The sequence below is a fragment of the Xyrauchen texanus genome, chromosome 28 (assembly GCF_025860055.1).
Source record: "Xyrauchen texanus isolate HMW12.3.18 chromosome 28, RBS_HiC_50CHRs, whole genome shotgun sequence".
In the NCBI taxonomy this organism is placed as follows: Eukaryota; Metazoa; Chordata; class Actinopteri; order Cypriniformes; family Catostomidae; genus Xyrauchen; species Xyrauchen texanus.
Genome location: NC_068303.1, coordinates 7605337 through 7632614, shown reverse-complemented (window position 1 = coordinate 7632614; position 27278 = coordinate 7605337). Strand labels below are relative to the sequence as shown.

The 27278-nt window shown below is 37.2% G+C and overlaps 1 protein-coding gene and 1 pseudogene across 1 annotated transcript in view; both read left to right on the top strand.

Moving 5' to 3' along the window:
- Positions 1-1846: 1846 nt before the first annotated feature.
- On the top strand, positions 1847-20895 carry LOC127622449 (DNA helicase MCM9-like; annotated as a pseudogene).
- A 2450-nt stretch (positions 20896-23345) lies between these two features.
- LOC127621854 (centrosomal protein of 85 kDa-like) overlaps positions 23346-27278 on the top strand; it is an 89742-nt gene continuing 85809 nt past the window's right edge. Inside the window, exon 1 of the mRNA XM_052095628.1 lies at positions 23346-23364. Within this exon, the coding sequence (XP_051951588.1) occupies positions 23349-23364 (16 nt within the window). The 5' untranslated portion in view covers positions 23346-23348. The remainder of the gene's footprint in view (positions 23365-27278) is intronic.

Here is a 27278-nt window from a genome sequence, read left to right as displayed (position 1 = left end):
CTCTGAGCAGCATTAAACCTAAATGCCACTTCAGATGCAGCTTCTGTGCCACCTTTGCCGAATGATCTATTTCAATCCAGCCTGAATCAGTGTTCAGATCAACATGATGCTAAGTTTGGATCAGGTGTCCTTGATAGGACTTGTGTTTGAGAGCTATGTAATGGAGCACCATAAGAGTGACATCCTTCAGATCTTATAGGAGGCCAGTGAAGATGCTCGATCTTCTGTTGTAGTGAATATCATGACCTTATTCGAGGATTATATGGAGGTTGGAGAGTGTTCCCCAGCCAGGTGATGTCTATATTTGACAATGCCTTGCAGAAAGCGTTCCATGCATTATCTCAGGCTTCTCCCTCAGTGCAGGAGAGTTTCAGGCTCAAACACAGTCTGCATGTTCGTATTTCAGGTAAACAGCAACACACCCACTCTTGTACATTAATGACACCTCTACCAGGGCTCAACAATACAGATATTTTACCAATACCTATATTTTGTCACTTAGCTTATTGTGTCTTCAGATCAATGTTTTAATTAGGAATGCTTAACAAATTTATAAAGAGGTACAAAAGTTGTAATTTTTTTAATTGTACTAATAATACATTATTTACGATATATATAAGTTCCAATATCTAAGTTCGCTGGTTTCAAAGTGTTTTGGATGCATGGTTTCCCTCATTATGTAACCTACCACAATATATGCCACTTTCATAACTGTCACTCCCATTTATGGCTTTTTTTTCCGCATCAACGTGAGAACTAGAAGAATAAAAATACAATATTACACGTTCTTAGGAATACCAACCATTCTACATATTGTGGCTATTATTATTTCTATATTGTGCATCTGCACTGTGCTGCTGTGTAGTAGTAAATACACTCATAAACATATTTTGGCCTAGTTTTAAGATTTACACATTTAAATTTCATGACACATTTCCATCAAATTGAATTATGTAATCTTTAACTAAATTAAGTAAATTTTTGTGGTCATGTGTTGGTCTGCGGGAGGGAGATAGGGGTAAGGATCGTCACCTGGGTTATGATGACTCTAACACCTGTCTCTAATTATAGTGATGGCGGAGGGAGACCTGAAAAGGCACACCAGAGTGTCAGAGCGGAGAGAGAGCACCAGAGAGAGAGTGGTAAGAGAACTGGTGGCCGAATGACCGGAAGCAACAACTGCATAGTTCTATGAGAGACTGTTAAAAAGCCCCTGTTTGAGTTGGCCACTGAGAACTGTGTTCCTTTTGTTTTATCTGAGTGTGGAGAAAACATATACCTCAACTGTTCGCTGTCTCCTGACTCCTCCATTGCCCAACAACTTAGATCTTTCACAAAGTCATTTAGCTTACCACTACATCCACAGTGCACATTGCAAATGCAGAAGAGCCATGCATATGGTTTACGGTCCTCTTTGTGTAACTGAGAGTGCCAGGTAGATCTTTGGTTTCATTAAGCCCCTGAGTGCTTCACTGTCTGTTTGATTTGCTCTCGCAGGCTTGTTGCCTATTAGTTTGTCAATGCAACACCATGTCTGTTTCCTTCTACAAGTTGTTAGACTGCAGCACACCTTGGTAAACAGCTCCTTTGTCCTGCTGTAAACTCTTATCATGCTCGCTTCCTGTGATCTGGTGTCATATTACCCTATACACAATATGCTAATCTGTTTTCCCTGCAACAGTCTCATTATGTATCAGGATGTTGACTCACGAAAAGCACGAGCAGGAGAAATATCAGATGAAGCTTAGAGATGGTGGTCAGGTGTGAATGCAAACATGCTTGATGTAACAACAACATGAGCAGCAGCTCAGCAGGATGTGTATTGATCCGGATGTGAGGGGAGAGGATGTCTTATCTGAGACTCTTTGAGGTCAGATTCATGGGCTATCAGAGAGAGCTGGCAGAGGTAAGAATGGCTGAAATAAAGGAAATTAGACTTTAAAGGAGTAGTTCACCCAAATAGGAAAGCACTGTTCAAAACCGGTGTGACTTTCTTCCGTGGAACACAAAAGGAGAAAGTTTAAAACTATACTGGTTGCTTTTTTCCATGCAATTGCAATGAATAGAGACTGCAGCCTTTCAATCTTTAAAAAGGGCACAAAAGCACCATAAAAATCATAAAAGTGTTCCACGCATCTTGTGCGGTATATTTCAAGTCTTCTGAAGTCATGCAATAATTTTGTGTGACGATCAGATTTAAATTTAAGTAACTGTTCATTAGAGGATGATCTTTTATTTGCGAAAAAAAATATGGATCTTTTCAATGAATCATTTGATCCGGTTCAAATTAAACACTGGTCTGAATGATTCGTATATGAATCAGACTGTGATCCTGTTCTCGTTCAGCTAGCTGACTCAGTGATTCGATTGCAGAGATTCTCAAGTTAGCAGCTTAACGGAGGGGTCTCTTTCTTACCCAAAGCTATCATATGGATTCCGAAAACTTAGAATATAGAGTTGAAGCCAAGAGTTGAATGGACTACTTTTATGACACTTTTGTGGTGTTTTTGTGTCATTTTTGAAGCTTAAAGACTCCAGACGCTTTTTATTGTAAATACATGAAAAGGTAGCTCCTTCAAGGAATCTCAACAGGGTTTTTGTCAGATTTATTGTTCACAAACAAGTTACTCAAAGATGTTTAGCAACATGGCATTGTGACTCCAACTTTTATATGGGCTAAAATCTGTTTTGCTGGTTTGTTGAGAAGATATCTGCTAAGTAAATCTAAATAAATATTAATGGTCTCTATACTGATGTAGCCAAGTCTCAGACTGCCATTGGCAGTAATCAGCTGACTTGACCTTTCCTGTTCCCTGGATGCTTTATCCCATTTGCTTTTGTGGACAGAGGAGAGTTATAAATAGCCCGAGTGCAGACTCCACTCATAGATCCAACATGATATGAATATGAAAGGGGCTTTGAAAATAGTGCACACTTTCATAAAAGCTCATAGACCATTGGCCATATCATGATAAAGAACCATTGCATGTGTCTGGACATTGCATGCATAGATGAAGGTCATTAGTAAGTACAAATGTGTGTCTAAGTGGCATCTCAGTAAGCCTTGTTATTGACATGTTCTCTTTAGAGATATTTAGAGATATCTGATTATAATGTTATATAATTACTATTATTATTATTATTATTATTATAAGTATTATTATTAGTATTATTGGCAGTGCAATACTGCAGATATTTGAACCTGTTTACTTAATCTTACACCGATTATGTTTAATAAACTGACAATGTGTTAGATCATGTAAAAGGCATAAACGGTATAAGCGTAAACTGATTGGGCACAGCTTTTTGCCCAATATCCCGATTTTATCCTGCATGTAAACACCTTTACCAGTGATTTACCAGCTTATCTAGTGTGTGCAAGTGTTGTGCGCATGACTGTTTAAATTTTGATGGCATAAGTAGTGAATAACCCTGTGATTTCAAGTGATTTCTAGTGTAAATGCGGGTTTCTTATGTTGGCGGGGTTTTTTTAATTTTTTAGTTTAAGCAGATTTTCTATAGTCACTGACAGGGCTGGACTGGGAAGAGAAATCGGCCCGGGATTTTACATAGCAACTGGCCCAAAAGTTGGGGTTGGGGGGTGTTCGCTGTCTTTTTCTGCATATCACGCCGCCAGTTTGTGGTCACTTCTGCATTACTCAGTGGCTCATTTTAGCCCATTTCGTGGCCGACCCACCGGTCTGCTCTGTTCTCCAGATGGCCAGTCCGCCCTTGATCGGCCCCAAAGTGCGTCGGCCCACCGGGAAAATGTCCGGTATGCCAGATTACCAGTCCAGCCCTGGTCACTGATGAGTCAGTGAACATGTTTACATTTATAGCAATACACTGATAGATACTATAAATTATTAAAGCTGAAAATGTAAGAAAATCACGTTTACACGAGACTTGAAATTATCAGGTTATTCTCTACTTTTAACAATTCTGATTCCCAAACCTCCTAAGGATTCCGGTTCCTTAACGGTTCCAGTAACAATTCCTGTAATTATTTTTGAATTTTTTTTAAGTATTATTTGGAAATGAGAAATGCAATTCTTATTGTATTTACTGCCCTCTACTACAGAGCAGAAATAACAAATCAAATAAATGTTATAAAATTCTCATAAAAGGTGTTGCAGACTTTTTAGAGACATAAATACAATCCAACAAAAGATTGTAACTATATTTTAAATTAACAAATTTAAACAGTGAAAGCATATTTAATTTATTAATTTATAACTTTATAAACTTCCACTTATTTCAACAAAACTCACGTATCTTTAATTACACATTGTCATATGAACAACCAGTCAGTAACTGCACTGCTCGACTGAAGTCTCAGATATCTAAAGCAACATGACATTACAGTAACAATTCCAGAGACAATGTGATGTAGTCTAATGTATTACTTCAGACTTGTGAGACTTCAACAGGTCTCATTACGTCTATGCCGGTTTCTAACGAAAGCGCTGTATGTTTCGTCCTGTAGATTCAAAAGAACCGGCTCATTAGAATCATTCTTTCTGGAATCGGCCCATACCGGAAGTGCTGTATGTTTCACGCTGTAGATTTAAAAGAGCCGGGTCATAAGACATAAAAATTGAAGGCAGCGCTGCTGCAGAAATGGGCTGCTGGAAACACTGTCAGAGTATTTCAGTACAGTGTTCCAGCCGCATCGGCAGAAAATTTCACCTAGGGGAACCATTAACGGAACCGAAAGTCATGAAGATCAAACTATTCCGGTATTTTTTAACGAACAGAACAGGAACTGAACAAGAACTGATTCTTGGTTCCCACCCCTACTTATTACATTACCCTGATAGAAGAAAACCTTTTAAGGTGCTTACATTGAATAAAAACATCTGCTAAATGATATTCATATAATTTGTATTCGTAATACATGCATTTTTTTTATTGTAGTTAATGATTTAGTAAATAGTTGAACTATAATTTGGTTGTGCATATGTTACCTGACTCTCATACAGTAACATAATACAGTATAAAAATATCTGTATAAGTCATATAAAAACAATATTACATGATGTTGGCATGTAATACCTTTGTGCAGTTGACAAGATGACAAGATGCTATACTCCATCTAAACCTATTTTAAACAGCATTTTGCTAATTCTTTTATAATTGTTACTGCATTCACGCAGTTTTATGACCTCATATTAATCGAGACAGAGACACATGGAAAACTGTCCTGTACTAAAAATTCATGTCACTTCACAGGACCATTTAAAATGAAGTATTGCAGGCAAAAAAGGGTTTAAAATTGGTGAAAAACTAAAAAGAAGTCATGACCATTCACAGAACACAAGAGAAACACTCCCCCCTTGTCCATCATATAAATGTAAATCTAACATCTTGATGTTAGATTTACAAACTTGAAGTCCACGGACATGTTATGCATTAGTATAGTTCTCGTTCTGAAGAGGTGTGATGTACTTGTATTATAAAGAAAGACATTCATCATCTGTTTATCTGCACATTGACACTCACAGGAAGAATATGAAGATAGTTTTAGATGCCGTGTAGGCTGAGATGGAGACATGTCTTTGATTCCTAATGTATGTGGGATGTATCACATTGCATTGCGCCGAAGCCAAGTGTTTTTCTCTCACGTCCTCCAGGAGACAATTGCTGTCACCTGTAATTACACGCTCTTCATCTGTTGCCTTGCAGACGTGACTCATCACAATAAACACAATTTACCCAAACCTACTTTCTCTACAGCCACTTTGTTCTGCAATCAGTCTGTGGTTACAGGGGAAAAGAGAAAATCAAAGCTTGTTTCATTGCCTAAGTAACTTTGACAATTTTGATTCTTCCTTCTTTTATGTTTTTTATGATGCAACTGTGTCTCACATGCTTTTCACTAACATATCCAATGCCAGACCATTTTCAAATATTGAATGTACACTGAGTTGATTTATTATGCAAGAAGCTGTAACTCCTCTTTTATACATTTAAAAATAAATGTGCAGCGACATCTTGCAGTAGAACACCATGTATTCTCAAACAGGCCCTAGTGGAACAACACTGACACCAAGTGGTTAATGACTTTTCCTTCACCAAAAATGAAAATTCTGTCATCATTTAGCCATCTTTATGTCATTCCAAACCTGTATGACCTGTATGAATTTTCACGTTTATCTCTCCATACATTTAAAGTGAACGGGGAGGGATGCTGTTTGTGTGCTCCGTTTCTATTCTTCTTAGTCCATACTTTGAAGAACATACCGAAATGTAAGTATAATGTTAGTCTCAAATCTCATTTGCATCTTTTGCACTAGGTTTGATTTCAATTACAATAAATGTAGTCCTTTTTGCAGACCCTGACATGGTCATTGTCTTTATTGTGAAGCCTATATGGAAATCCTGCTAAATTTCTCCTGTTTTGTTCCACGGACGAAGAAACGTCATGGTCCGTCACGGGCACAGTCATACGCATCAGTGCGACTAAAGTACTGGAGTACGAGAGAGAATACATGTGCAATAAGTGCAGGCATGTGTTCTCAGTGCAAGCTGACTTTCAACAGCTCCCCCCACAAGCTGCCCCAGTGAAGACAACTCAAATTAACCTGCCTGTCTGGGAGTGACGCCCCTCCAGATGCCTGCAAGGACTACCAGGAGATCAAAATCCAAGAGCAGGTGAGATGTTAAAGGGATAGTTCACCCAAAAAAAAGAAGATTCTGTCAACATTTACTCACCTTCACGTTGTCCAAACCCATATGACTTTCTTATATGTAACGCATAAGTTGAAAGAATGTCTTATCAATACAATTGATCTTGAAAGTGCCTCACTTTAAAGCTTAATAAAGGACCCAAAAGTATATTAAATGCAGTCAAAGCGGCTTTTGCATCAAATACCAAGTCTTCTGAAGACAAACAATATGCAAACCCAAAATGTAAGTGAGGGTGAGTAAATTATGGCAGTATTTTAAAAAGTCTTTTCTCGCTACCATCAGTACACCTTAATGTTTGTTGTTGTTTTTTCGTGCAAAAATGATTGTTTGATGAGGTCATGCAATTGTATTATTTATCTTTCACTGGATATCCTTTTGTGAAGATTATTATAAAATGAAGGTATGTTCTTCAGAGAATACATTTTTTTATCCTTATTATTATTATCCTTATTTTAAATAACAGTATTCTTTTTAAATTATAATGCATTGCCCCATCTAGGCATCCACATATTTGGAAATGGTCATTATTTTAGCATTTCCTATTGGTCCCACTTGTGTCACACAAAAATAACACACTTAAAGCAGTTTGTGACTTCTGTCACCAAACAGAATTGCAAAAATAAATAAATGTTTTCAAACAGATTCAAGAGATTTCCCCCAATCTTCCATTGGTTGTACAAACAGACAGTCCCGCCCCAAACTCCCACCACTCCTTGAGCCAATGTTGCTGTGTCAGGCTGAACAGGCCGCTCTAACAAACAAAACAAAAAAATGAATAGCATCACAGTATTACACCTTTTTGGTTGCAAGCTAAATGACTTTAGTTGACTCTGCATATTAAGCTGAGAAAAGAGAAATAATTGTAACTTTTAAGTAATCATTTAGCAAACCCTTTTATCCAAAGTGATGGAATTTATCATTGATTTTCGTTTTTGGAACAAACCCGCTGGATACCAACTCAAATCGCTAACCACTAATCCCTAATGGTCTGCACTTATATAGCGCCTTTTTTAACCTTAGCGGTTACCAAATCCCTTTACACTGTGTCCCATTCACCCAATCACACTCACACTCATACAGCAATGATGGCAGAGCTGCCATGCAAGGCTCTAGCCTGCCATTGGGAGCAACTTGGGGTTAACTGTCTTGCCAAAGGACACTTCGGCATGTGGAATCATGTGGGCCGGGAATCGATCAGCCAAACCTGCAATTAGTGGGCGAACCGCTCTACCACCTGAGCCACAGCCGAATGGGACTTGCTTCACATATCAAGTCTTTTATTTATTGCAGTATGAACATGACAACTTTCTGAGCAAACAATCTCCACCAACAAGTACACCAAACCCTCGCTCTATTCCTATCATTCTGGAGGATGACGTTGTTGACAGCTGCAAATCAGGTGAATTTGTCTTGGTTGGAATTTTTACTCTCTGTAATGTGCTAAGCTGTAGAAGTTGTTGTTGTTTTGTTTTGTTTTGTTTTTTAGCGCTGTTTCTGAGTATTGCAGTTATACTTCAGTGCTCAACCATTCAGTGTGACAATGAAACTGGAGAAAATATCACAGTTAATATTTTTCTCTGTTTGATCAGTCTGCTAAATTTTTTTTATATTTGTTACAATAAATGGGTCACAAATGCATAAAGACCATTTTTATTTCCAAGACAATAACTGAATAACATTTGATTAATTAAAAGTGAAATATGTAATTAGGGTTGAGTAAAAATATAGGTTTTACAATGCATTGCGATCTTCATTTGAATGATCTCGATAGCAAGTCTTAAATCCCAAGATCGATCTTTTACTCTATGCGCAACCCTTCACTACAATAGATGAATATATTTGGCAACTGGCTGGTAAATGTTTAGATTTCACTTACCAGTGAATGAATTGTGTATTATAGTGGTGGAGTATTCAGCAGTGAGATCCTTTCACTGCGTGTTGAGAGTAAAAGTTGTAATGTGTGTCCAAAGACGAGATCCACGTAATCGATTTGTCAATTAATAATGTCTCTCTTAATACTCTTTCTGTTCTTTAGTCATTTATTGATAAAAATAAGTACATTTAAATAAACATTTAATTCTAGCCATGCATGGCAGATAAAGTAAAGAAATTCAAGTCTTCTCTCATTAACGTGCTCATTAACAGACACTCTTTTCAAAAATGTTGGTTTTTCTTAAAGAGACAGTGCCGGCTTTTAACATGTGTTCTACAAATCAATGTAAATACTTGTAACTGGTACACTGAAAACATCATGCAATTAAACAGTAAACATTAAACAAAAATGTAATTTATGTAATATCATATTTATTGATTAAATGCATGGATTTGTTCATTTTTTTAAATCTAAAATGTGACCAAAATAATGTAAAACTAAATACAATATACTTTGCAGATTGTAACTAGTTAGCCTGTCCCCTGTATAATTAACAGCATTAGCTGGAAGAGAATTTCTTTCATATGAAATGCAAAAAGGGAATTATAACTCAAATATACCCATATGAATCAATATTAAATCAAATCGAAATCGAATCGAGAGATTGTGAATCGGGAAATCTGTATCAATTCCCAGCCCTATGTGTAGACGCTATCCCAGCTTAATATGTAGAGACAACGTTTTCAGATTGAATCCTTTCTCCTTTTTCTAATTTGTCATATTTTAAATGTTAAATTATATAAAAATTCCACCACATAATGTTATAAAACAAAATTCATACTTTTGTGAATAGATGGTGAAATATGTGCCATGTAGGAGAGTCTCATCTGCTGCTTGTGGGACAAAATGTCTAAAATGACAATTATTCTGTGATGCATTGATGTCCAGTGTTTGGAGTTGTTAGCAGACAAAATAAAGGAAATAGTGAGAGTATATAAAGTTATAAGAGAATTTATTGTTTAAAAGTTCACACTGCCAAAGTTGAAGAAACCCCCAGGTATGTAACATTGGGAAACACATCATTTTGGAAAGTCGTATTTTTCTGATGTACTGTATGTAAATGCACAAAATGTATGTCAGGTCTGACGGTGGCAGCTGTGAAGGACTCTGGAGAATGACACCCCGAGGCAGGAGCTCTCGTTCTCTCTGAAGGAGGTTTGTGCTGCATTGACAAATTCGACAGCATTAAAGAGCACGACCGCACCAGCATCCATGAAGTAATGGAGCAACAGATCATCAGTGTGACCAAAGCTGGGTGAGTGCTGGGGGACATAATGTTTTCAGGCATCTTCTATCCAAATCAATAAAAGTGGTGCATTTGTCAACTATTTTGAATTGATGTTGGCATAAATAAATAACGCAATGACATATAAAGAGAACAGTCATATAGAATTATAGTTGAGAGTCAAAGACAATCACCCATGGTGATTTTGGGTGCAGCATCGCACCCTGAAGGGTTCAAAATTGCTTTTAAACATTGACACCAGAATCAGAGGGTTAAATTGTTTACTTAGATTCTATTCTAGAATGGTGTGCAAACTGAACACAAGGATCACCTGGCAGATCACCCTAATATGTCTGTTCCAGTGAATGTGGCTCTAGCTATCCCACTACTGAGTGGGACCTCCACCATCATCCTACAGAATAAAGGTTTGGCCTAAAGAAGAGTCTTTTGCTTTGTAATAGCAAATCATTTAGATATTTACAATTTACAATTGAAATAGAATTTGTGGGGGACTCAAAACTGCCTCCAAATTGTTTTTATCATTCTTTATTTTTTATATCTTTATATCTTTACCTGTAAATATTTAAACATATTTATTGGCATGTTTTTTACTTGACTTTAAAAACAGATTTCTTAGAATATATCATATTCAGTGGCCCCAAAAAGTACACAGTATGTTGCACATGTACAAACTTCTTTTTTTTAAATGCTTAACTTGAAATGTGTGCTTGTGCTCTTCTTTAAATAAATGACTCTTTGTTTGAATATGGTTAAAGGGATAGTTCACTCAAAAATTATAATTGGGCAAAATTTTGAAGCTCCATACTTACTTAAAAGTAACCCATATGACTCCAGTGGTTTAATCAAGGTCTTCTGAAGTGATCTATTTGGTTTAGGGTGAGAACGGACCAAAATGTAACTCATTTTTCACAGTACATCTTGTCATTGCAGTCTCTAAGCATAATCTTGATTTCAAGCTTGATTACACTTTCTAGTGCTTGACATGCACAGAGAGCTAGATGGCGCTAGGAAGTGTAATCAAGCTTGAAATCATGATCGCCAAGTCAATACTGCTGAATGCTGAAGTCAAGATTTACTCTATAGTGAAAAACTTTGGTTTGTTCTCACCCCAAACTGATTGGATCGCTTCAGAAGATATGAATTAAACCAATGGTGTCTAATAGATTACTTTTATTCTGCTTCAAAGTTCTGGTCACCATTCACTTGCATTACATGGACCTGCAGAGCTGAGATATTCTTCTAAATATCTTTGTTTGTGTTCTGCAGAAGAAAGAAAGTCCTACACATCTGGGATGGCATGAGGGTGAATTGAATTTTTGGGTGAACTATTTCTTTAAAGTAGTGCTAGTAGTAGTGCTAAAATGATTTAACAATCATTGTGTGAACATGCAAGCTTCTCTCATATACGCATAACAGATGTTAAGAATTACACTGAAAATGATTTATTGGAAATATCAGGTTGTTTGCCTTCAGAAGACTTGGAATATGACGCATGAGTCACATGGACTACTTTTATGATACTTTGGGTCCCTTTTTAAGCTTTGGATTGAGTCACTATCAACTTCCACTGTATTGAAAAGACTGAGTGGGATGTTCATTAAAAAAAATTCCTTTTGTGTTCTGCATAAAAAAGTAAGTCATGTTTGGAATGACTTGAGTAAATTATGACAGTTTCATTTTTGGGTGAACTACTCTTTTAAGCATTCAAATACTTATTGGTGCCACTGTATAGCAGATGTTTTTGGTGTAAATAACATCAGCAGATATGTAAGTAGATCAGACTCCCCCTATCGTATCGTTGTTCATGCCTCCTCTGTTAGATTTCCTGCTAGTTCAGTCTTTATTTTTCCAGGTGACGTAATTTTAAATGAAAAATCTGTCCTATCAATGGCTGGATTTTGCCTCTCATTTGCCAGTTATCTTTAAAGTCTCTTTGATACAAAAGTAGAAGATAATGGCCTTGCCATTTGAAGCATATTTACAAAATATTAATATTAACAGCTCACTTTCACTCTGTCTATCAACTTTCCCATTGTGTCTCTCCCCCAGGAGCTCCAAGTGAATCTTCATGTTTATGGCATATGGAGAAGATGATGCTGCCTGCACCTCCATCCGCATGCTGGAGAGACTCAGCCACCTCACTGAAGGTCAGACTAACACATATCATTCCCTCCCTGATCTTCCCTTTGGTTTTCTGTCAAATCTTTCATTTCCCATTGTGTTTGATGTTCCTAAATTAACAAGTTATATTTCATTCTTTAGAGATGGATATGTGTTTTTGTTTTGGTTGCCACGTGAGCGCTCTGCTTGAAAATGTAAACGATTTGCGCCCCTCTTTTCCTGATAACCCCTGAGAGCAGTGTAAAACACAATGTGAGATTGTGGTAGAGAGGCAGGGGTTGACCAATATCCTACACAAAGAACTCCAAAGATTCTCTAGGTAAAATTGTAATAAATATACAATTTTATTTCATTTATACACTGCCTGGCCAAAAAAAACAACAACAAAAAAAACATTGCAGTTTGGATTTAAATAAGCAGATAGTTAAGAGCCTGTGATTGGATCATTATTGCAGTGATTAATATGTTTGAGCTGGCATCAATTCTTTTAAATCTAACTGATGCAGTGTGTAGCTTCTCATTTCTTAAACAACCATGCCAGAAGACATATCCTGTGGTCGTGGAAAAGATGTTACTGTGTTTCAGAAGGGGCAAAATAATGGCCTGAATCAAGCAAAGAAAGCAACTAAGGAGATTGATGAAATCACTGGAATTGGGTTAAGAACTGTCCAATGCATAATTATACCTGGAAGGATAGTGGTGAACCGTCAGCTTTGCAGAAGTTATGTGGTCGGAATAAATCTTGAATAATTGTGATCGGAGATCACTAAAATAGTGAAAGTAACAGCATTTAGACATGCACGATGCGACGAGAATTTACAGGATTGGAACTAAACAGCTGTGTGGCCACAAGAAAGCCACTTGTTAGTGAAGCTAATCAGAAAAAAGCAACTTCAATTTTCTAGGGAGCATAAAGAGTGGACTGTGGAGCAATGCAAAATAGTCATGTGGTCTGATGAGTCCAGATTTACCCTATTTCAAAGTGAAGGGTGCATAAGGGTAATCTTGCATAGTGCCCACTGTACAGGCCTCTGGAGGCATTGTTATGATCTGGGGTTGCTTCAGTTGGTCAGGTCTAGGCTCAGCAACGTTATGCGGCAATAAAATGAAGTCAGCTGACTACCTGAATGTACTGAATGAGCAGGTTATTCCCATCAATGGATTTTTTTTCTTCCCTGACGGCACGGCCATATCCCAGGATGACAATGCCAAGATTTATTGGGCTCTAATTGTGAGAGTGTTTTAGGGAACATAATCTAAGGTGAACATAATCTAAAGTGTGAAAATAATTTTCACACATGAATTGGCCACCACAGAGTCCTGACCTTAACCCCATTGAAAGTCTTTGGAATGTGCTGGAGAAGACTTTACAGAGTGGTTCGACTCTACCGTCATCAATACTGTCACGACAAACAATGCCACGACAAATGCGCACCATAATCAAAGCTAAAGGCGGTCCAACGAAATATTAGAGTATGGAACTTTTATATTTACCAGGCAATGTAATATATAGTATGTGAACAGCGGCACCTAAAAGCATTTTGACACTTAAACCACACTTTAAAATGTATGACTGCCATTGCATTCAATTACAAAATATCAAAAGAAGTGGCATCTGCTAACAAATAATGGCATCTCCTAAAAAAATAACAACTAACAAACAAAAAAAAAAAGTCTGAATTAACTTTTTTTTAGACATTTTTTGCAACTTTTAATCAACTGGACCCAAAGTGATTTTTAGTCAACGTATGAAGTCATTTACCCTCAAGTTTAAGCCTAAATATTTTCTATTTTATACTTTATACATAAAAAAACTTTTTTGTATTTTTTATCATTTAAAACTTAAACTCCTTGTTGTGACATTTCTTGCCTGAAAAGTGTGCTTGTGCTGTCTGTTTTTAAAATAAAGATCTTTTGTTAAGATATTTTGTTATCTAATGACATCCATATATTTTGAAGTGTGTCTTAAGTGTCTATATACTTTTTATTGCCACTGTATAAATTTGAATGCACACTGTATAAAAACTTCCCCAAACTTGCCTTTCATGTACCTCTCTAGGCTACAGTACACAACTCCGACTCCCCTAAAGGGCCCAAACCAAATAACGAACAATCCAATGAGAGTTTGGCTAATGAAAATCCCAGTATGGTGTCAGATCCAGGCCTAGACTAGTTTCACTCCTTATCCAGTCCGACCCGTACAGGCTCCATTGTTCACACCTCCCCTTTGATTACCTCTAGAGAGGTAATCAAAGGGGACGATGACACGATGCATGACTGTGTTGCCTAGCAACAGACATTTTGTGCACCGCAAGGGTTCTGGAAGAATGATGTGGATTTATCCGTGAATGAGACAGACAGGCCCTCTTCTGTAGTGGAGAGTGGCTCCAAAAAGCTAAGAGGCAAAAGACTAAAAGAGATTAAAGTGTTTCTTTTCAGAGCTAGGACAAGAACATTAAGGATAGAGTTTTAGGAGATGATTTGGAGCAAATGTTCTCCCTATTCATAATGCCTACCCACAGTACCCCATTACGGGGAAGAGACAATCTAAAAGAGAAAACATAGCCACCGGAGCACCTGATTTAGAGGAACCTGAGAGAGCAGAGAATGTATGCCGTAATACTAACAAACTTTAACTTCAAGCCCAAAAAGAGACTAACTCATGCAGAACAACCACTTCAGGTGTCCCATGTTCCCATGTTCTTGTGGCAGTAAAAGAGGTGGTGCAACATACTGTACCACAAAGGCAAGCAACTGAAGAGTATCAAAGCTCTCATTCGCCAGCAGAGGACAGCAGTGCTCCTAAGAAACTCCAGTGAGGATTTCAAAACAAATTTTCTTTCCTCAAAGGTTTCCAATGAGGAGACCACAGCTCACAAAGGAATGTTTGCAGACATAGTAGAACAACAGCAACAGCTGAGACTTAACAGCCTTCCGCCAGGTGAGACTAACGCTAAAACGAATAAACCACCACAATCCTTGCCAAAGCCAGACCACCCAAAGACTAAAGTTGCCAGCTCCACACTAGCCAATCTTTCCAGATTCTCCTTTATTTCTTTAGCTGAGGAAAATACCGTAGCAAAATCTCCAACCCCAGCTCAACCAGAGGTAAAAGTGTTCGTGAACACAAGTATAAATACATTGTGCAACAAGCGCACAAGTAGAAATCACAAAAACCATTTCAGCAATGCAAATAACTGAGTCACAGATGCAAATGAAGACAGGACCACCAGAGCACAGACAGCCAACACAAGGACAGAATCCTTTAATAGAAAGGAAGGAGAGAATAAAGTGGATCCAACGAAGAGGAGATGTTTTGAATTGGGCTCCGCAGGACTCCTCAAAGGTCTTTCTTTGTTCAGTCCATCTGTTGTAGACGATGAAGTTGGCCGGGACTGAGTGAAGCACGAGATGTTTATTAGCAGTGTATGTAATCAGATTTTTTTTTGTCAGTATTTGTTTTTACTTTTAATTGTGATGTAGTGCGTAATAATAGGACACCAAACAGCTCAGCAAAGTTGCATACTGGGCAATAAAGACATTTATATAAGTAACTTTTTGTTTTGGTGTGTTTCAGGAAACATTAGATTCGTTTTATATCTGCTTTTGTTTATTTACACACACACACACACACACACACACACACACACATACATATATATACGTATATATGTATATATAGTGATCAGCCACAACATTAAAATCACCTGCCTAATATTGTGTAGGTCCACCTCGTGCCTACAAAACAGTATTAGTATTTGGAGGCATTTCCATCCACAAAATTGCCACTCACTGTATGTTTTTTGTTTTTGGCACCATTCGGAGTAAATTCTAGAGACTGTTATGCATGAAAATCCCAGGAGATCAGCAGATAAAGAAATACTCAAACCAGCCCATCAGGCACCAACAAACATCCATGCGATTATCTAATCAGCCAAGTTCTGTGGATGGAAATGCCTTATTGAAGAGAGAGGTCAACAGAGAATGACCAGACTGGTTAGAATTGACAAAGTCTACAGTAACTCAGATAACCACTCTGTACAATTGTAGTGAGCAGAATAACAATTTAGAATGCTTGAGGTCAATAATTTCCTGACATTTATATATTTCGAGGCTTTTAAAACACTTTACATATATAGCGGAAATCTCCTCAACCACCACCAGTGTGCAGCATTCACCTGGATGATGCGATGGCAGCCATAGTGTGCCAGAATGCCCACCACACACTAGCTATTGGGCTAAAAAAGCAGAAGACCACGTCAGGTTGAGGCTGCAGTGGGCCTACCATCTATGTACCTCAGCAGAAATCGCAATTCATCAGACCAGGCTATGCTTTTCCAGTCTTTAACTGTTCAGTTTTGGTGAGCCTGTGCACACTGCAGCCTCAGCTTTCTGTTCTTGGCTGACATAGTTTAGCTTCTTTAGTTTATATTAAGAGTTGCTTATTACGTTAAAGGGATTGTTCACCCAAAAATAAAAATGTGCCCACATGTCTTCCGTGGAACACAAAAGGAGCTGTTAGACAGTATGTTAGTTTCAGTTACCATTCACTTCTTTGCCTCTTTTTTTCACCAATACAATGATTGTGAACAGCGAGTGAGTCTCTCGTTCTCTTTTTGTATTTTACTGTTAAAAGAAAGTCAATACAAGTAAAGCTCAATAGACAGCATTGGTTGCATAATGTTGATTACCACAAACATTAATTATGACTCGTCCCTCCTTTTCATGAAAAAAAAGAAGCCAAAATTTGGGTTCCAGTGAGGTACTTACAATGAGAGTGAATGGGACCAATTTGTAAATGTTAAAATATTCACAGTTTCAAAAGTATAACTGCAAGACATAAACAATAGACATATTAACATGATTTATTGTGTGATGAAATCTTATCTGTGTAAGGTTTTTATCTGTGTTCCAATTTTACAACTTCTGTTTCCATGACGATTTAAAGCTGTAAACCCCATAATCCTGCAAAAACAATGATTTCAACAACTTTTCAGCTCAAATAATACACATTTTAAACAGAATAATAAATGCAAGTGCTTTTATCAAATTAAAACCTTCACGTTTCTGACTTTAACCCCTCCTAAAAATGGCCCCATTCACTTCCATTGTAAGGGCCTCACTGTGACCATGATTTTTGCTTTTTATGGGACAAGTTGAAAGTTTAAAGTTTTCCATTAAATTTCTTTTGTTACTGTACCTTTTAATTCTTCTATATGCTCTGTTATGATTGGCTGACCTTTTTGTTTATGAAATGAGGAACTATGCTTCTGCATAGTTTGATAAGTAGATGTGAGCTGTAATGTATTCATCTTCTTATAGTTGTGATGTCAACCATGATGATTACTAAATAACCAATTTTCAAGCTTATTATTCATATATGATCTGAGTGGACTGGGAGGGAGCATTGTAAAAGTTAGAGTACATCTACATCGGACATTGAACACTTATTTCTGAAGAGCAAAGAAAATCTGCTTTTCTATTATAAACCATTTATTACAATGCATGTCCCTTTTAAATGAGCAATCCATTCTAAGCACATAGCGTAAATAATGCAAGATAATTAGGCTGGTTATACATATTACCATAACTGCTTTGTAATGATCTGTTGTCAAACAATAGTAGGCCATTGAATATAAAGCCAAGCCAAACAGCATTTAGTCCATGCAAAGTCAAATAACTGTAAACACTGTAAGATGCTTAGCAAACCTTGAAATAGATGTTTTCAGGCTTGAACCGTTCACCCCTTGGAATGGTGAAGATGGCCGTCTGTTGTCATGGTGACTGATTGCATTCCATTTGGGATGAAGGTACTGCAGTAGGGGATGATAGGATTGTGGCAATTCCTGGAGTATCGCACAGGATATGCTGCATCAGGTAATGGGAGAAAGATTGCTCCAAGATCAAAATCACAAAGGCAGCTCTCACTTACAGTTTACACTCGTGGTTCTGTAGGATTTTGAAAGGAATTGTTTAAAGAAAATTTATCTTAAGCCTTTATTAATGTAACATGTAATTGCTGCACAAATAAGTGTGAAATTGCTATTTAATATAGATTGCTAGATTATTATGTTTTATGACCTTTTTAGGATTATTTATAGCAGGGGTCCCCAAACTACGGCCCGCGGGCCGAATACGGCTCGCCCCCACATTTGGACCGGCCCTCTGAACAATGCCATGCAGAGAAATATTTTTACAATTTAATTTTAAATATGTTTTAATCATATCATATTTGTATTTGATAATACATATTGGCTTTCAAAAAAAATTTTCCCTTAGTCATAATTATTAAAGTAGCCAAATTATTTGTTAGATTCACCCGGATTAACGTTCCATCGTGATCGAGCGGGTGCACGCAATCCAGCAAGAAAATTTAAAGTGACAACAAAATGGCCAAACGGTTGGGAAAGAGAAAAGTTGATTCAGAATGCAGGGTATTTAACCAAAAGTGGACAAGTGATTATTTTTTTGTTCAATGCAAAGAAATGGCTGTTTGCCTCATCTGTCAAGAAACAGTCTCCGTGTTCAAAGAATACAATCTGCGCCGACACTATGAAACCCACCACAGAGACAAGTATGCGAGTTTACAAGGCCAAATGAGAGCAGACAAAGTGTCGAAGCTAAAAAGTGGACTATCTGCTCAGCAAAATACGTTTGTACGGCAAACCCAGTTGAACCAGTCATCCATTCGAGCTAGCTTTCAGGTAGCTAAACTGATTGCAACCTGCGGTAGGCCATTCAGTGATGGTGAGTTCGTAAAGAAATGTATGAATGCTGTTGCGGAGGAGGTGTGCCTCGATAAGAAAGACGTCTTTACTTGCGGACAGACTCACCGCATTTCAATCACCAGACGAATTGAAGAAATGGGGTATAATGTATATGCCCAGCTGAAGGAAAAAGTGAAAGAATTAGATTTTTTTGCATTAGCGCTGGATGAAAGTAATGACATGCAGGACACGGCACAGCTGCTCATTTTTCTTCGCGGAGTTAGCTCAAACTTTGAAGTGTCCGAGGAGCTGGCAGCCCTAAAAAGTCTCAAAGGTACTACGACAGGGGAGGATATTTTTGGTAAAGTGTGCCAAACGATAGAAGAGTTGGATCTAGACTGGTCTAAGCTGGCCAGCATCACGACTGACGGAGCTCCTAGTAAGGTTGGCACGTCAAGGGGACTGATAGGACGCAGGAATAGAGAAATGGAGGAAAGAGGTCTCATGCCCCCTTTACAAGTACACTGCCTAATTCAACAGCAAGCACTGTGCTGCAAAGTTCTGAAGTGGGAATCGATTATGAAAGTGGTGGTGTCATGTATAAACTTCATCAGAGCAAACAGACTTAAACACAGGCAGTTCCAAGTCTTTCTGTCCGAGCTAGAGTCTTCTCTTCGGCTGCTACCCGAAATCAATGTTTTTCTTCTGACAAAGGGCAAAACTGTCCCAGAACTGATCGACACAAAATGGAAATGGGACCTCGCCTTTTTAACAGATGTGACAGAAATGTTGAATGGCCTCAACGTGCAGCTCCAAGGCAAGGGGAAACTAATATGTGACATGTATTCCCACATAAAAGCATTTGAGGTGAAACTAGCACTGCTTGTGGGACAAGTGCAAAAGCAAGACTTCACCCATCTCCCTGTTACCCAAAGCCTCTCAGCTGAGAAACCAGTGGTCCCATTCCCAGCTGAAAAGTCAGTGGAAGCGCTGGAAATGCTGAAGGCGGAGTTTGATGTGCGATTCTGTGAGCTACATGTCCACGCTAAAGAAATCTGCCTTTTTCAGAACCCTTTTGCTGCTGACATTGACGAAGCCCTGCCTTCTTATCAGTTTGAGTTGGCTGAGTTACAGAACTCTGATGTTCTGAAAGACGCGTTTAAGCCCAACAGTCTCATTGAATTCTATACTGCCCTCCCTAACGAGACCTACCCAAACATCAGAAGGAATGCAATGAAGATGTCCACACTTTTGGCAGCACGTATATCTGTGAGCAAACCTTTTCACGCATGAAACTGATGAAAAATCCTATGAGATGACGACTCACTGATGAACATTTGCATCAGTCTTTGAGACTGGCTGTGACAGGAATGGAATCTGACACTGGACTTCTCACCAGCCAGAAACAAGCCCATAGTTCACACTGATTAGCCTAATACGCATGAGTAAGTAAATAATTTGATTTCAATAGCAATGAATATGAAAAAATGTCATTACGATAGTAATAATGCTCTTTTAATAGGCTATATATCACTTGATATGTATGGTGCATAAATAATAAATTAATCTAGCATTAGGAGGCATAATACTGTAAATCCATTTAAAATCATAATAAAATCTCCACAATAAATCACTCCGGCCCATGCCATTTTCTGTTAGACTACGGCCCTCCATTATAGAAAGGAAAAATGATGTGGCCCTCATAGAAAAAAGTTTGGGGACCCCTGATTTATAGGGATGTTCAAAAGATAACAGGAAATGATGGGGGTAACAGGACCAGGAAATATTTGAAAGCCAGATTTTAACCCATGCCGCTTTCATTAGCATGACAACATGCACTAACCATGGGCCATGTTTCCAACAGTTTTTTATTTATTTAGATTTTTTTTGGTAATGCATGTTAATATCTGATTGTACTAAGCATATATTGTGTCATTAGAGCAGTAGTGAGGTCATTTCCATTGACTGGCTGAATCACAGAGTAAAGTCTAACCTGTTTGAGAGTTCAAGGTCTCTGTTCAGGCATTATGGCCTGCAAAGCTTCAATTTCCACAATTTCCACAACTGTGGTCAAGGGAGAAAGAAGGTAAGATGAGACATTAATGGATTCTGAACTTCCTGCAGATGGATCACAGTTCTTATCAATAATGAAGCATTATTGATTTTGTGTCTCTGAATGTGCCACCAAGGATCCTTAAACTCCCCATTACATCATTCCCTTGGCATCTTTCATTTGGGAGATCTTACACTGTTTTAGAGGATTCAATTCAGTTTTTTTAACTTTCAGTCCTTTTAATGGTTATTTGTATAAAATTCTTCCAGTTCTTAGTATTACTATTTTTAGTAAGGTCATTTTTTTTTTTTTTTGGTGAGGTCTGGTTTGTTCTTGAAAAACAATGCCCTGTAGGTGTGGTTGTTTAATATTTTCAAAGACATATATTGGCTCATAAGCTTTTTTTGTAAGCAATAAAAATTAGAGAAAAAACGTACTAAAATAAACATTCAGTTAGGCTTGTCAAAGCTTTGTCTGGAACCCCCCTTTTTTTTAGGGTTTATCGGGGTTAGTTGGTTAAAAGGCCTTAGATTTCATACACTAAGATCTATGAATTCTTTCTTCTTCTTTTTTTTTTTTTGTCAAAGGTTTTATGCAAACGTTCCCCAGTTGTGAAACTTTCAATTTCCCAGCAGATGGTTTTGACCATTTTGAAAGCCTCAGACTATATGTTGGCTGATTTATGAAAGAGCACTTTTTTTTTAAAGGCCTTATTCTCTTCCTTTCAGCAGATCTTGGCTTGTTTGTCAGAACATAATTTCCATTTAGTCCTGAGTTGGAACTCACCTTTAAGGTAAGTATGGCAACAGTAGCATTCAGATTTTTGAGGCATTTGTGCAACAAGTTTTAACTTGGTAATGATAAAAGAAATGGAAGTGGAGCGTAGTTCTAGCGGGAAGACCAGCAGGGGCACATCATCACATCATTAGCTGGGTAACTCCTAGCCAATCGCACGTAAGCCAATGCTTTATAAGTCCGCACACAATCTATCACATTGCTGTTTCAGTGTGCTAACACTGCAACCTCCACCTCCCCACCACCACCAGTTGAGCCCTGTCCCGCAGGGGGGTAGGCTCCTCGCCCCTGCCTCCTATCTCCGGCAGGACATGACGGTTCCGGGTACAACTACCTCGGACTGCCGGACGGGGCCTACACCAAAGAGAGAGATATCACCTCCCATTTTACATCTATCAAATAAATGGCATCTCAAACTTCACTCAAGCCTGCGTGTCTTCCCGATAGAACTAGAAAGTGTGACCATCAGTGAGTGAATTTAATTGCTGTCTGACTGCAAACATTGATCATTTGGTACAAGTAAACCTACAGGTGTCATGGCCTTGTAATTAAGCATGCGTGTGTGAAGTTGGGCAACATCCTGCATGCCACTGCCTGTTAGCTAGAAATAAAATAAAATTGCTGACCAAGAAACACTGAGTCACAATTTAGAAAGTTTTCATCATCATTTTGGGTGTCTCAACATCCTTAAAGTGAGATGTTATGTTTGTAATCTGAAGAATTGTTATATATGGCTTTCAATTTAAAATATGAGTATGCAGATCAAAGCACACATGTGATATATTGCTTAGATAGTAATGTATTTTGTTGTTTTTATTTAATTTATTTTTAATTTAATTTTAAATTTCATCCATTTAAATCAAGCTTTTTTTTGGCAGATATCTGACTGAAGCCCCTTCAGTTTCTGTGCCTTTTTGCCAGTATGCGGTTCAGTAATCATACTAGGACATATTGTGTTTTTAATTTGATTAATTGTGCATTCAATCGTTCATTTTAGTTCAAAATGTCAAATTCTATGTCATTACGTGTTTTATAGTTCCATTTTTATTTCTGTGATTCCATCTGCGTTTTCCACAACTCATAGGGCCCTACATACCCCTTGTCTTGACGAATACACATCTATGTTGCGCAGCTTCTACAGTCAGTAGTATAGATGAAAAAAATATGATGTCTCTTATGGATAGCATATATTTTTTATGCTAAACATCAGAGATTCTACAAGTGTTTTACATTCTTTTGAAAAAAGGGGTATATTATAAGCACATCTGTACTTTGTGAGGCAAATGTTCTCAGGGAATGAAAGTCTGCTCTAGTTCCATAAACACTTCATAAACGTTCCTCTGACGTCCACAGGTATTGATCTTTAGCTATAATGTCTGTTGAGACTGGACGCTCCCCACTGTGAAATGTTTAACAAGAGTGCCACTAGAATGGCTTTGGAAAACTACAAAGTCAAAAGTCCTGACCTCTGAGGGTCAAACATTTGCTAATCATTATCAAACAGACTCTTTTCCCAATAGTAAAATGTTTTTATTTGAACCCCTCACCACAATTAGTTTGTTTACTTTGGTCCCCATTTGTGATGCTCTATCCCAAAATGTCTGTGGATAAAAAAAAAAAAGAAAAAGTCAAAAAAAAGTCAAATCATCATCACTTGAAAACAAGTAAATTTGCCACACCTATTTAAAAAGTGTCTGCTTTGTGTTTTTGGTGCTCTCATTGGTTGAGAGAGTTCCCCACAAGCTAACATATGCTTTGCAAACACCACTTCCTCCTGCTACTTCTGCATAATGTGTATTTCCCATGACGACCAACAACTGTAAGTGTAACATTTATAGAGCGTTATTTTTATTTTTAAATTGATTATATGCTTTTCGTTCCTTTCCAATGTGTGTAATATGGGACATGTTGGGAATTTAACTGATTAAATAAATAAAACTCAGATTAATGAATGCAGGTTAAGTTTTATGTCTTTTGCTGGAAGATAAATACAGTATGACAATGTAAGAATGAAATGCAAGAATACAAGTACTGTCTAGTCGAGTATTTTAAGACTGGTTTTAGCTTCAGGACCCAGATTTTACATTGGACATCAAGTGGTGATCCAATTCAATTATCAAAATGATTTATTGCATAAAAGTAAACAAAAATAGCTCTAAATCATTCAATTTTAAAACTGAAATGTTCTACCTTGAAATGAGCATCATAGGCCCAAAACATATGCAAGATTATTAACATGTCATTGGCTGAATATGGAAATTGTCAGTTTTATAAAAGCATAAAAACAGCAAATGTTTAACTTTATGATTTTGGCAAGAAAAACAAAAGAGATGGACATTTTTCTCCTCCATTTTGAAAGTTGTCAAGCCTATTTATTTTGCTATCTTAATTATACAATATTATATGGTTAGCTGCATTGTATTATTTGTATTTAGCTTTGTTTGTTTGTCCACAAACCTACTGGAAAGTCCTGTGACCCACCATTTGAGAAGTAGGCCTACTGTTATATAAATACTTTTTTTATTAACATCCAAGTATTGTAAGTAGGATATATATCGGTTTAAAGTAATGCCATTTGTACTTTGGCTGTACTTGACTGCAAGCTGGTACTGTTCCACATGTCCACTGTGCTTAAGTACAAGCAATGGTTTCCTGGCAGTCAGACAGGAAGTGGGGGATGGGTGCAGTCTGCACTAGCATGATAACATGCGCATAAACACTGATTCTTGATGCCCTGTTTCTACGTCCCACTTGCTTCGAACCTCAGGGAACTATTAATGTGGGTCACTCCCAAACCAGCCCACAAACTGATGGCAAATATGGTCATAGAGTGAATATACCAACATTGTCATGGCGCCGTTGTGTATCGTTCCCTTTGGTCCTCGGAGAGAAAATGTGCTATTTGTGCTGAGTAGCAACGGCGTTCATTAATCACGAAGTGGGGCTAAAAGCATTCTGTAAAAACATGATCTCTGGTTAAAAAAATTAAAGGGTTGTTTATGGACAATATAGTAGAAATGTTGTGTTGATTTTAATTTTTAAAATTGTTAATCTGATTGCTTAGCACACCTCTACACAACAAGCAGCACAATTTAAAGTATCATTCATGTCCATAGCACAAACGACCTATCTCTAAGAGGTTACTTTGTATTTTATTGTCATTTGTTTCATTTAATATTTCAACTATTCAGTTGGAAAACATTTATCCATATAAATGATGTGATCAAATGGAGTGTTTGAACAGCATTGAAACACTTCCTTATGATGCATTACATTCATACATGTTCATACTGTGAAAAGGTGGATATGACATCATTGAGGAACTTTCCCTTGGGAGCTTAATAGAGGAGCTACACTGTTAAAGAGTTTCTCGTCAAAAAAAAAAACAGTAAAGAACTGGCAGCAGGAATGCCAGCAAGTTACTATAAAATCAACTGTGTTGCTGAAATTAACGGCTAGATACCTGTTTTTACAGCTACAGTATACAACTGTATTTTAGCAGTATATAGCTGTGAAATTACATACTATCTACTTTTGTTGAAATGAAAGTGAATTCACTTTGATTTTTTTATATTTACTGGTTTATTTTCACATCGATTTTGTTGTAGTCTAAGTTTCTTGTATTTTAATGTTCAGCTTTTACTTTTTACGTTAAAGTATGTTTGTTAATTGTCACCACTGTTGCATTTTGTATGCCGAGAGTTGGATCACTCAGTTTGCTGATATAATTTTGCTGAAACAACCATTACTGTTTTTTCTTTTATGTTTTTATGTGTAATGCATCACTATTGACATATATAGTGCCATTTGCAAGGTAGGATCTAATAATCAGTCTGACCTTAGGTTTTAACTTCCAAGTAGCACAGTGCAACAACTTTTATTTTACTCAAACACAAATTGACCAGCTAGAAGAACATAATATAATAATAAAGAAGGTCCAAGGTGACAGCTCAAGAGAACTCATCACCATAATGGTGACTTCAAACAAAACAACAACACTAATTAAACTAAGACTTCTATTAAGTCTGAATACTTTTGTACATGATTTTTGTATGTTTTCTGTAGCCCTAATGCATTGCCAAAGCATACATACTTATTCAAGCACAAAGGCGTATGGGTATTTCACCATTATAACCCACAACGCAGTGCTATACTGTTATTTTACTGTGTACAGGTTGTTGTTGTTGCTTTTATTTAAAAAAAAAAAAATACACTGTTCAATCCTGGCATAATTGTACATTTAATATGAACATTGCTTCAAAGATTGTTTTTTATTTTTTTATTTGACTTCTCATTAGACAGACAAGTGAAGACAACATTTTTAAAAGCAAACTACTGTATTTAGGAATCACAGTAGATTGCTGTAGGATTTTTTTTACAGTATACGGAATATTTCTACAGTTTAACAAAAAACAGTTAGAAACCGACTGATAAAACATAAATACAATAAATACATGATTATGCCTTGTCAATGTTTTTTATTTACCTTTACATTTATGCATTTGGCAGACGCTTTTATCCAAAGCGACTTACAGTGCACTTATTACAGGGACAATCCCCCCGGAGCAACCTGGAGTTAAGTGCCTTGCTCAAGGACACAATGGTGGTGGCTGTGGGGTTAGAACCTGTGACCTTCTAATTAACAGCCCTATGCTTTAGCCACTACGCCACCACCACTCTTTTTATGTGGTTAGAGCATTTTTTAAAAGAAATGCTAACCAATGCAACCTTTAACATTGTATAGAAAGCTACAAATAATATATTTTCTGCCTCATTCTATGAACAGAATCCACATATGATCAGAAAAGGATGTTGTTGTGTACACACAACAGGATTTTGAAAATCCAGCAAAAATAGTTAACCTTGTGTCAATTGTCATGTGAACATTTAGCTTTATGCAAAGCTAAAATGCTATTTCTTGCCTTTACATGCATCTCAATAAACTCAATAACATTTTATAATGAATTCTATGCCGAACATTCACGTTGGAGCACAACTTCCTCTTCTCAAGTATAACCTTTGATATTAAGGCAAAAATGTACAGCAAAAATAAAAATGTAAATATTGTTTATTTTTCAGTAAAAATAACAAAAACATATTTAAAACAAGATACATTTACTGCATAAGATGCTGTATTTATTTTTTACTTACATATAGGTTACATTCTGTAATCTGTAGTGGAATACTTTTTAAAAGTATCTGATTTTAGAGAGTAATCACCGTATTGGTGTGCATGTAAACAGACCCAATGAGCGCATTTGCATGCAAGTTCTTACACCAGTTATACTTAATACGGCAACAATGAATATGGCCACGCAAATGCAATAAACAGTGTTCCTTTATTGGTGTAAGGTCATTAACGCAAGAATAAAGTCGACACGGTTGATTTTTTTCCTATTACGCCAAATTCCGTTGGCATGTAAGCACTTGTAATGGTGTTCTCACCAGCTTATCCAATGTGCACATATGTTGAGCACATGTCTCTTCACGGTTTTGATGTCAAAAACAGATAATAATGCAAATATTTCAAATCTCAAATAAAAACAATTTTCTTTGTCAGGTTTTAATTAGCTGATTTTTGGGAGTAATGATCATATTGGTGTGCATATAAAAATGCTAATTTCTAGCATGTCAGTCCACTGGTGGCCATCTTTGGAAAGCTCTCAGGAAGCTATTTCCAGTCATGAAAGTGCAGCTCTTGTCTACTTGAGTGGGGGAACACTGAAATCTCAA